Genomic DNA, 12,069 nt, shown 5'->3' with positions numbered 1-12,069 from the left:
CAGTCCGTGTCTTAACCCGCTGGACCAGACGGACAGTGGCTGGTAATACGAAATTAGCGACCATATTCTGCGTCGCTTTTTTTTTATATTTGATTATCACCTATACACCACCATATTAAAATAAATAGTTATAACCGAGCAAAGCTCGGTCGCCCAGGTACTATATATACAAGAATTGCTCGTTTAAAGGTATAAGATACTAATCTTTGATTGTAGAGGCCCTTGGCCTTCGTGCGGCCACCCCTTTACTAAAAAATAAAATAAAAATCCATCTCCTACACCTAGCAACACTGACTCTCACTTGACATTATTGACAATTGGAAAGTCTGTAACTGTGTTGTACAGTAAAATTTTAGTTTGTTTTTAGTAAATCATTGCGCTTTATTAGCTATTATGAGTTTACATAAAGCAAGGTAATGTTACAAATATTATTTATGCTATTCATTTCCATATCTACATTATAATATTCGTAATTACTTTATTTGATTGTTCACTTGTTATCATGATGTCGAAGGGCGTATTACTCCTTACACCTTACTTTTTGGATCTAAATAATCCGCATTATAAAAGTTGACACTTTAAGGGGCCCAAGAATAGCAATAAATACTTCACATTAATGTACAAAAGATAATGTGTAACTGTATTTAATCCACCTACCTCTTTCTTAAATATCATTACTTTTGGACTGCTACTTACTTAATTTTTACAGGATTAAACTTTTTGAAGAGATATTGGAAAACGAAGTAATTGACATCAACTCTCTTAGAAAGTTAGCTTTCAATGGTAATAATTATATATATAACAATAATATTATGCTAAAAATCACATAACATACAAATTTTCTTTGTATCTTAGGACATTAGAGCAATTTGTTATCAAAGAAAAAATATATGTTTTATTTTCGGGTTCTAGGTATACCAGATGATAAAGGCTTACGGTCCCTTGTGTGGAAGATATTATTGCACTATATACCACAAGAAAAAAATATCAGAGATACAACTCTCATTAATAAACGACAGCTATATAACCAATACATAAGTAAGTTTATTATAATATTTTTATGCTTTTATGTAGTTGAATATAAAATACTAGGCCAGGCAACAAATGCAAAAAAAATTATAGAGGGAAATGCTTCGACTTCATAACTTTGTTTGGAGGTGAACATATCAAGAGTCCCCAGCCCTACCACTTAAGCCTTTTTGATAAATCAGTATTTATTTACAATAACAATATCTTGGAGACTATGCATCTTGGCAACATGGCCACTTACACAAAATTATTTCTTTATTACAAGTTTTATTTAGTCAAGTTTTTCAATATCTTGTATAGTTTTTGAGTTACCTGCCCTTTATTTATAGCTTTCAATTTATCTTGATATCTACATCAGTGAAAGCTCCTAGACTGTATTTGGTATTGTTTTCATATAAATTGTGGGTGGTGAATTAATTTATGGTATCACTATTGCATTTACACCATTCCAAAAAAAACGAATTAAAAAAATAACTTTTTTAAAACTCCTCTTCACACTTAAACAGCTGAACTAATTTCGTTGAAATCTAGTATAAAGATAGTATAAAGAGTCCTGGGACAGGACATAGGATAAGCAAGTGGGGTGGAAGTTTGTATGGGGAATTAATAACGGCTGAACAAATTTAAATGAATTTTGGAATGGTCTACATCTTTCATTTCCTAAACTTAAACAGTATTTACCTCAGGAATTCAGCTTCTGCAAAGTTAAAAATAGGCGTTTGTTTAAAGTGTATATGTTGCTTCTTCGGAAAGGTACCGTAGATGAATTTGGCACTCCCAATTTATACGAACATGGCCTAGTAGTTTCACTGATGTAGATATCAAGATAAAATTGAGAGCCCCAAATAACCTTTCAAGAGACAATATCTTGACAACTACATGTGTAAGTAGTCATGTCGCTAAGATGTTTCCAAGATATAAGTGATAAACCGAAAAATGGGACCCTCAAACCACCCTCCTCCCCCCGCCCCCCGCCTGCCGGCTCAAGAACTGGCTAGTAGGCAACTAGGACTAGTCCAAATAAAATTACAGAATCTAAAATTGTGTTCAAAGCATTTCTCTTTATACCTTCTTGTTGCTTAGCTTATACATAGAAACAAATTCATTCAAATAAAATATTTTTAGATGAGATCATAGTATCACCAGGAGGGCCCAGTGATCATCCGTTAAACATCAGTCCAGATAGCTCTTGGAGCACCTACTTCAGAGACAATGAAGTCTTGTTACAAATTGATAAGGATGTCCGGCGTTTGTGTCCAGATATATCATTCTTTCAGTCAGCTACTGAATTCCCGTGTGCAGAGGCATGTATTCATAACACAATATACTTTTTAGTCTATAATAATTTTGAACATTCATACATTATTGTTACCGATTCTATGTCTCTTTGTTTTGTTTTCTTTCCAATATTCTTTTTAAGATAAGTACTAGGCGCATTAAACTTACCATACTAATATTATAAATGCAAATAGAACTCTCTCTCTCTCTCTCACACACACACACACACACACACACACACACACACACACACACACACACACACACACACACACACACACACACACACACACACACACACATACAGATACACACACGCACACACGCTGTTTTTTTTGTTTCTGATGTTCTAGATTATTCTAATATTATTATAGATTATTAGTAATATTTCCTCATCTTAACTTAGATTGTGTATAACTTTCTTTACAGTATGATTATAAAAAATAATACCCGTCTAGATATAATACATGTATAAAGTATATAGAGACAAATGGAAGGTCAGGTACTTATAGCACAGGTTTATACCTATTTTAAGTATCAACGAAAGACTCTTGGACAATGAATCCTATGTAATATATTATAAGAAATTATGTATAAGGTGCAAACTTTTGAGCTTAATAAACTTATCTTAAAAAAAAACTGTTCGTTGCCTCTTCATGCTTAAACAGCTATACAAGTTTAAATGATATTTGATATGAGAATTGTTTGAATACTTTAAATCTCGAAGACAGAATAGTTTTTGTCATTTAAGTTCTATGTTAACAATGTTGTGGGACTTGTGGGCAGAATCTACAATTCAAGAAGCACCAAATATGAAAGAAACAGTAGCATAACATATTTCCTTTTAAAAATATTAATATTATTATTATTGGTTTGAGGAAATTGGTAACGATTAAATGCCTTTTAATATAAAAATTAGTTTTTGTCGCTGTAGGTCCTACCTGCGGTGGCAGCATAGTTCCATTTTTATCACTTTTCACTATACCCGTCACTTTCGCGCTTACGTACTTGTTAAAACGTGACAGCCATGGTGACAAATGATAAAAACCCGACCATCTTAGCCCTACTGATATATAAACAGGTATAAGGCTATCTACAAGTTTTTCAAAAAACTGGTACCGGTATTCCAGTATCCTCATTAATCTTATAGCATATTATTTTAAATTTGCAGATAGTAAACAGCAATGGAGTGAAAAGACTGCACAAAAGAGTAGAACAGTCCATGCTGAGGTACTCTACTCTTGAAAGAAGAGGCTTGGGAGTCGCTAAGGTTTGGCCCTATTCATTTACCTGACATATCCTGTCTTGAGAATTTATTTCTTAATACTTAAGTTGTACTGAAAGCTTCTAAAATCTGGAAAACTAGTAGATATATTATGTAACATTTTCATTTATAAATCCTTTTCTTAACTCTTTCTGACAATGCGTAATTTTCTTTATCTAGGAGAAGTATAATCTCCATAAAATTCTCTACAATATAGTCTTTGGAAGTATATTGTTAGGACTTTTAGTTTTCTAATTATGCTTAGTTACCGCTTATAATATTTGCGTCTGACTAGTGGGATACGTAAATTTAGCGATTAGGCACGTTTGCCTCGGGCGATGCTGCTTGGTACGATTGGCTGATTTATAAATTATTAAGCCCGGTAGCCACGAGAACGTGCGTGACTACCCCCCAAAGAGATGGGGAAAGGGTCTATTCACCAGGTTCAATCTATGCTGTATTTCTTCCTGCTCTTAGCAACTAATCTTAGTAATATTTTCGTATAATTTATAAACGAGTAATTCGTTTCTGAAATAATCGTTATACCTTTTCATACAAAATACTAATTTTTGCACAAAAAATTAAAATTGCATGTAATTTTTAGTGACAATTTTGACCTTTATAAACCTAATGTGGCAATTAGCTCTAAATCAAAAAATGACAATTTAAGCCATTTACTCTTTATTCTTAATAGTGGGCAGGCAATAATGCGTGGCGGTGACAATTTTCATAAAATAGCATAGACAAAATTAAAAATATAAAAAAGAACTTAATTTGTAATTTTAAACGTATGAATACCAAGTCTTAATTCTTGTTCCATGCGTTTTTGCCCTTTTTTGGTACAAATTTTTCATTTGTCTTTTCATACAAACTTTCAAAATGACAAATATTATAAGGAGAAATTAAGCATAATTTGAAAACCGAACATTTTATTAATATACTTTCAAAGACAATATTCTTGAGAATTTTATGAATAATAAAGTTCTCCTGGATTTTTATATTGTAGCTTTCACAGTTTTCGTGTAATTTATAAAAATAAAAATACGGGGAGGGAAGAGACATTAACTTCTCGGCGTGATTCTACTTCTATTTATTCTTATAAACGTAAAAACTTTATTTTTTTTCACTTTCATATAACAAACACATTTATTCAGCAAATACAATACAGATTAAAAGCTTTATACTCATGCACATTATAAAAAAAACTGCACTTGAAGATGGAAGCAAGCCGCTTTGCATGGTGATAATAGGCACCAAAGTAGACGTTTTTTTCCGAAGCACCCAAAAATTCACCCCTTAGAAGCCGAGGTTTAACGAGATCTGTTAACAAAACAACAAAAATTCCACAAGTTACAGGGATTAACAAATATTGAAAAATGTTATACCATTTGAAAGAAAATAACTTAACCTAAAAACATGAAAACTAAATCTCTTCAAACAATATTAGTATGACATATTAAAAAACCTATTTTTTCTCTTTTGCGCTATATTCTTGCAAATAATGTCCTAGACTTTGTAGAATGTCTATAAATAAGTATTTCATATAAAATTCAAATATATTTCTTAATATGTGACGAAAACCGCATCAAAATCGGTTTGCAGTTTTTAAGATACACGTTTTGGAAGTTGGCTTACTTTTATATATATGGAAGTTCTGGTCTTATTTAGTCCAATATTTTAACTAAATAAGCAGGTATGTACTTTGTCTACATTAGGGATATGCATATATAATATCATTATAATATATAGTTATAAGAAAAAGATATTCATCTTCAGCTTCATTCGTACTGGTCAAACTGGTTAAACTGAATAAAGACATACGTAATATCGTACGTTTGTGGAACTGATACCATAATCAGTCGTTCTTTATAAGGTACTAACATCCTAAAGAGATACAGAGAAAGTTCGTTTGAAAGATTATTTCTTTACATTTTATTAAAAAGAAATGCATCATGTTTCTCTCTCTTCAGAGTTATTCTAATTCGAAACATTTATCATACAGGGTGTGTATGATAAATGTTTCGAATTAGAATAACTCTGAAGAGAGAGAAACATGATGCATGACAGTTTCAAAGTGTCTTATTGTAGGCACTCAAATTTGACGTTGACAATTTACATTGTAGTCAAATCGTAATATTTACATATGTGGTCTGCTTTAGCAGCAGTTATAATCATAATAATATTCTTTATTGTGCACAATGAAAACATGATTAAATACAGCAATTAACATAGAAAACTAAGCAACAACAGGCGGTCTTATCGCTAAAAATCGGTCTCTTCTTGAAGTTATGATAATTGTTTGGCTACACAGTAGGATAGATTTCTTTAAAAAACTAAAATTTTAGGAATTTCATGCTAAGTAGGGGAAATTTACTCAATAAATCAAATATAAATTTTAATTTTGATGAAATATGCGGCTTTTTAAATGGACGTCGGCCGTGTAACCCCTGCTTTATAAGATGTAATTTGACAGTTCGTCTTTAATCGTCACTGCCGATTACGCGGGTCTTCGGCGGACAGCTTTTTAATTAGGTACGTGATCCGTTGTTGAACTGGTTTTTCGAGGACGACCGCTTCTAGGGCTATTGTAGACACTGTTTCGAGCCTTGAATAACTTATTCCATACACTAATTAGCTGCCGTGACACTCCAAACGTCCTGGAAACTTCAGCTTGTGACTTGCCCTTTTAAGTGCCGCTGCAACAGCTTGTTTTAAATCATTTGAATATTCCTTTCGTCTTGGCATTAAGGAAACTCTACTAATATACTTATTTATGAAATAGGTATCCTATGGTGGCCCGTCCGCAATTGAAATGGAACGAAAACTATTGTCAAAATAGTTTTGATCTTGCGAATTGCTCTTTTTTGGGGCCAGATTTTTCATGTAGTAATAAAAATAAAACTTTTAGCTTGTTTCGATAAAGTTTTTGGCTATTAATTACTTCGAAATTAGTTTGATTGGGATAGCTTGTATGTTTTCTAGAATATCATAACTTATACAGTTATCAAAATACTTATGATCGCTACTGTAAATGTATTATAGAAATAAGGGAAGCACAAAATAGTTAGAACTTAATACTTAGAAGTAGTCAGTAACTAAAAATCATGATGTCAATAAAACTAGGCCAACTTCTGGAACATGAATCTTATTAAGTCCTTAACCGATTATGATGAGGTTTTCAGTTTACGATAAGAAAAATGTTTGACTTCATTATAAAGTACTTTTTTACAAACAAATACTTTCTAACGTTCCACTTTTTGAAATATAAAGCGTCAAAGGGTTTTGTTTTTATTTTTATAATCTAACGCTATATTTTTTATAAATATTTCGTTATATTTTTTTACATTAAACAAAGCTATATTCTTTCGATTGACACAAAATGTTCGTGTTAATAAAAATATTATATGACTTTTTGTGAAATTCGCCAAATAAAAATGTTTTTTTTTTTTCGTTTTTTTTAACACTTCTGTACAGTCAGCGTCAAATACTTCGTAGCAGTCAAAGTGGCCATATAGTTCGGTACACCATACTAAATATATGGTGTACCGAACTATTTGGCTACTTTGGTTGCTACAAACTATTTGACGCTGACTGTACATAAAACGTAATTTTTATTGATAAACACATAACCTAAAATTAACTAAAAAGATTTTTTTTATTTGGGGGTAGCCTCTCGATTTCTTTTAATTTTTCGATGTCAATCAATAGGTATGTCCAGACTAGACCTCAAAGTGGCAATACCGCAGTCAAAAATGTGTTTTGTACCGACTTATGGCGAAAAAATAATTTCGATAAACATTTAATTATCTCTGAAACTAGGCCTAATACAGAAAATTTTATATGACATTTTAGTTTCTAAATATTACCATTGCCATTATCATGAGCTACCAAAGTAAATTCGGTTTATTTTACTACACTAGTAAACTGAATAAACGGGCCATATGTCTAATGTGCCTAACTTCACTCCAAACGAAGCTATCTCTGTCCCTTTCTTAGTATAGTAAAAAACAGAATAAGAATTATATCGTAGAATCGCACGCCTCTAGCGGTTACATAAAGAACTAAAATCGTAAGTAACGGTAAATGAGGCCAAGCGCGCACTACGATTTTTGTCGTGCGATAATTTTGTCGCGGAAATGCAACGTATATAATAAATACGTTGCATTTATACAGCAGTAATTTATTTATTAACCAAAATATCATTCCATCAGATCCACAGCGCAGGCTAGCACATTGCAGAATCCTCAGATTTCGTCAAAACAGAATGTCTATTTACACATAAGTCACCCGGATCGGATGATTTGCAAACTAGTAGGTTTTTTTTCTGTTTTAACAGACCTCGCTTTACCTCGGCTCGTAAGGAACGAAATTAAGGATGTAAGGGTGCAATCATGCAAAATGGCTTGCTTCCATCTCAAAATACAGCTTTATGGCAAAAAAGCTCCATAACCAGTAATACTAATATGCACGCCAAGTTTCGTGCTTTCTGCTGGATGTATATACCTCCATACTAAATCGAGCTAAAGAGCCCCACTACAATGGAAGATTTTACCTACAAAAAAAATGTATGCACTATTGACTTTTTCTAATCGAAATACTTCTGCTACTGAACAGCTGAGTAACGAGATCCGGCGATCAGACAGCCAGCCGTCCGGCGACTACGAGCCGCTGCACGAGGGCTGCGAGGCGCACTGGGAGGTCGTGGAGCGCATGCTGTTCCTCTATGCCAAGCTCAATCCCGGCCAGGGCTATGTGCAGGGCATGAACGAAATCATAGGGCCGATTTACCACACGTTCGCGACCGACCCCAATTCTGAATACCGACGTGAGTACTCTAACTGATGTCCGTGCAGGTCTGAGGCCTGTATCACCTTACTTGTTGTAAGTACAGACATATGAATATTTTTTATATTCTTATATTTAAAAGAAATTTCTACTCGTTTTAGTAGTTACATTATTGCCTTTCGAGAAATTCAGTAAATTTTCTATAAACCATATCACCTGGGACCGGCCATATGATATGTTTTATAGAAAATATACCTCCCCGTTGCACCTACTTTCAGAGTAAGTGGAATGGCTGTAACTTCGCTGGTTGGACACATTGCCGTATTATCGACACCACATGCTGATCCTAAACACCACAAGTAGCTTCGTTAAGGTTTTTTAACAATTGATGGTATGTCAATCGCCAGTAGAGATGCGCAAATCGCTTCACTGAGTTAAAAAGATTGATTCATATCTTTCGCTCGCGGAGATACTATATATCACTCATTTCGCTCAGTGCATCTGTAGAGTGCGTAAAAGAGATGGTTGTAATACATACAGCTATAAGTGCGACTAAGATGGCGAATTACGCGATCCCGCCATATTTTCCCGACATCCTCCAACCCGCTCCGAAACGGTCGTTTCATATAATCTCATCTCATTAAGCCCTCGTTTGGCTCGGCCGGCTCATTCGAATCGTGAGTGGGAAAAGGCGGGCAAGTAATACTGAGATAGATGAGTTACTGAGCGAGTTAAAACTCAAGTGCATTGATGAGGGAGTGAGTTCAATCAAAAGATACGGCCGATTCGAAGAATGAGATACGAAAACGATAAGTTCTGGTTTAGATAAGTTCTCATTTAGATATCGTTTGTATGTCGTATAATTGACAGAAGCAGCTCGATTCGGGCAACCAATGGCACTTTGACGTTAGAAATATCGTAGATAGATCTTATTGGGATCAGTCAATTTTGACATGTCGTTTAGTTATCAATCTTTTAATGGTCTTTCCAAGATCTTAATCGTGTCTTAATCATTCTTCGAATCGGGCCGATAGTTCATTTATTATAGGTAAATCACTCACTCGCGAACGACACATGGCTAATCGCCAGCCTGTCCCATAGGCAGCCTTTTTCAGGTTGCAATTTTCAAAGTTTTTTGTTACTTTTCAGAACATGCAGAAGCTGACTGCTTCTTTTGCTTTACCAACTTGATGTCCGAAATTCGTGACTTTTTCATTCGCACCCTGGATGAGACTGAAAGTGGCATTAACTACATGATGAACCGGCTCTGTGACTGTGTGAAAAAAAATGGGCCCCAAGTTTGGCGTCGAATGGAAATCCAGGAGCTTAAACCTCAATACTATAGCTTCCGGTAAGCTACTTGAGTGATTGACACATTCTTCATAATCATGGCATTGAAGAGAAAGAAAATTTCACAGTCGGCACACATTCTGTATCAGAATTATTTATTTTTAGGTGGATAACTTTACTGCTGTCTCAAGAGTTTTCTCTACCAGACGTAGAAAGACTGTGGGATTCCTTATTCGCGGACCCAATGAGATTTGATTTTCTTATATACATTTGCTGTGCCATGATTTTGTGAGTATTTATTTTTATTTTATTAACTTATTATTTTGCCTCACCCATTTGTTGTGGGATAAATTTGTATTTCGGATAAGACTGCATTTATTTGCTACTTCAACTTCGTTAGTTGACTGAATTGCTACTTGGAAAATAAATTCAAATAATTCATTAATATAATGCAATAAGTATTTATTTACATTATCTAATTAAAATGACGGGAAATTTATTAATGTAATAAAATTGATTACAGACTCGTGGAAGACAGTTTGCTCAACGGTGACTTCGCGTCCAACGTCAAACTACTCCAAAACTTCCCGCCGATGGACGTCTCTCTTATACTGAACAAGGCTGTTGAAATATCGCAGAGATAATCCCTCTCCGTGAACGTGCATTTGATACCTATTTTACAAGATTTTACATTGACAATTTAATACGTAAGTTTGGAGAATTTATTAAAAAAATTTGCGTTTATTTAAAAGATATTATAGCTATACGAGTGCATTGCTATCAGTTAGGAGCACGAAAGGGGTCTTAAGACTACCAAGTGATATAAATGTTCGGGACAACTTTTATTTAGTTGTTAATCTAAATAGTTATTGTGAGAAATACGTGTACTCCCGAGTTCTTTACAAGAACGAATATATATGTCGTAAATTAAAGAAGTTACCATTGCATTTTTTGAGCCATAGCCATTAAAACTCTGACGTTAATTCGCATATTTTATATACTCTGTGTTATCCATCAAACTCGAAACTAAATAACTCGAGTCGAATGAATATTGTATGGTACTTTAATGACTCTTTAATACCTTAAAAGTTTGTATTTATTATATTTTTTTACGCATTTGTCCTTTTCGATATTTGGTAGTTAGTTTATCTACGTATAGTTAGCGCAACCTGAGATCACATCACATATTTAGCATTTATGTTACTTATGTTATGAATGGGCCCTTATATGCACGGTGATTCAGGAGACGTCAGCAGGATCCACTTACGCATTCAGTAAAAGATAAGCTACTGTTTCGTACCAGTATCTAATAGGTAACATTAATGTTTTTAGGGAGGGTTCCGTAGCCAAATGGCAAAAAACGGAACCCTTATAGATTCGTCATGTCCGTCTGTCTGTCCGATTCTGTCACAGCCACTTTTTTTAATGGCGAAAATTGAAAATTAGTTCATTATAATTATTTTAATTATTAGCGACATGCTTGGCACTTATCCTTTGCTTTACCTATGTGTCAAATTTAATGTCATCAGTCACAGGTGGGACACTTAATGAATGAACTGCCATAACACTTTATCTTTATTACTAATTAGGCGTTGTGGGGTAACCAGACCATTGTAAAGAAGAAAACCTTTACTAAACAAAAAGCAATAAAAATCAGGATAACGGTGTGATCACAAATTAAAATTCAAAACATAATATCCGCGGTCCCGAGCACCACATCCATCACGCTTACGCTCAGTGAGAATGAGAGAACACGAACGTATGGGGCCTTAACATTTACTGTGTGTGTAGGGTTGGTCCTGCTTACGTCTCATGAATCCCCCCGAATATGACGTAAAGGCTATCCGTTAAACTATAGGTCTTAGGTTCATATGTATAGGGATCAATACATAACTGTCAAATATATCTTAGAAAATGTATACTATAGTAACATATCACCATAATATTACCTTCATATCAAAAAGACAATATATATTTTGAAATAGTTTGGGAGTCCCAAAGTCTTAAATCGTACTATGCCTCCAGGCATAGTACAATTTATCGACCACATAGGCGCCAATAGAATTTCAACTTAAGCATTTCGATTTAAGGTTCAAATTATATTTTACTTTCGGGAAATGTAACTTGTCTTCAAATGAATCATTAAAGCTGGATTTATTGGAATATATTTGAATTTTATGGGAAAACCTTGTAGATTAGTGTGGCCTGGAAAAGGGTTTAATGGCTTAAAAAGGCTTAATTGAGACCAAGGGATAAAGTGGCCGTAATAGTAAACGTATGTCTTTAAAGTCGGAGTATTGACGGCGCACAGCCGTGCCTAACAGAAATTTAGATTTAAGCTTATCAAAAGTGGAACGCCGTAACCAAGCATCGTCACCATTCGCTTGCCCTTATCCCAATCATTTGAGGTCGACGCAGCATGT

General features: G+C 34.2%; 1 protein-coding gene across 1 annotated transcript; it reads left to right on the top strand.

Annotated features, from left to right (window-relative positions):
* The first annotated feature begins 297 nt into the window (after window positions 1-297).
* LOC133517125 (TBC1 domain family member 13) lies at window positions 298-11,809 on the top strand. Its single transcript, XM_061850288.1, has 9 exons — window positions 298-413; window positions 710-783; window positions 913-1,038; window positions 2,155-2,333; window positions 3,479-3,577; window positions 8,186-8,396; window positions 9,506-9,707; window positions 9,812-9,934; window positions 10,170-11,809. The coding sequence occupies exons 1-9, from the start codon at window positions 394-396 to the stop codon at window positions 10,288-10,290; spliced, it is 1,155 nt and encodes a 384-aa protein (XP_061706272.1). The 5' UTR covers window positions 298-393; the 3' UTR covers window positions 10,291-11,809.
* The last annotated feature ends 260 nt before the right edge of the window (window positions 11,810-12,069 follow it).

This window comes from Cydia pomonella, chromosome 1, assembly GCF_033807575.1.
Source record: "Cydia pomonella isolate Wapato2018A chromosome 1, ilCydPomo1, whole genome shotgun sequence".
Classification (NCBI taxonomy): Eukaryota; Metazoa; Arthropoda; class Insecta; order Lepidoptera; family Tortricidae; genus Cydia; species Cydia pomonella.
This window is presented reverse-complemented; position numbering and strand designations above follow the sequence as displayed.

What these genes read in the sequence shown, in the direction of transcription:
- LOC133517125 (XM_061850288.1), top strand. Translation starts at nt 394, where the DNA reads ATGAGTTTACATAAAGCAAG. An exon ending in TAGAAAGTTAGCTTTCAATG is followed by an intron (nt 784 to 912) that starts GTAATAATTATA and finishes TTCGGGTTCTAG; the next exon opens with GTATACCAGATGATAAAGGC. An exon ending in CCTCAATACTATAGCTTCCG is followed by an intron (nt 9,708 to 9,811) that starts GTAAGCTACTTG and finishes ATTTATTTTTAG; the next exon opens with GTGGATAACTTTACTGCTGT.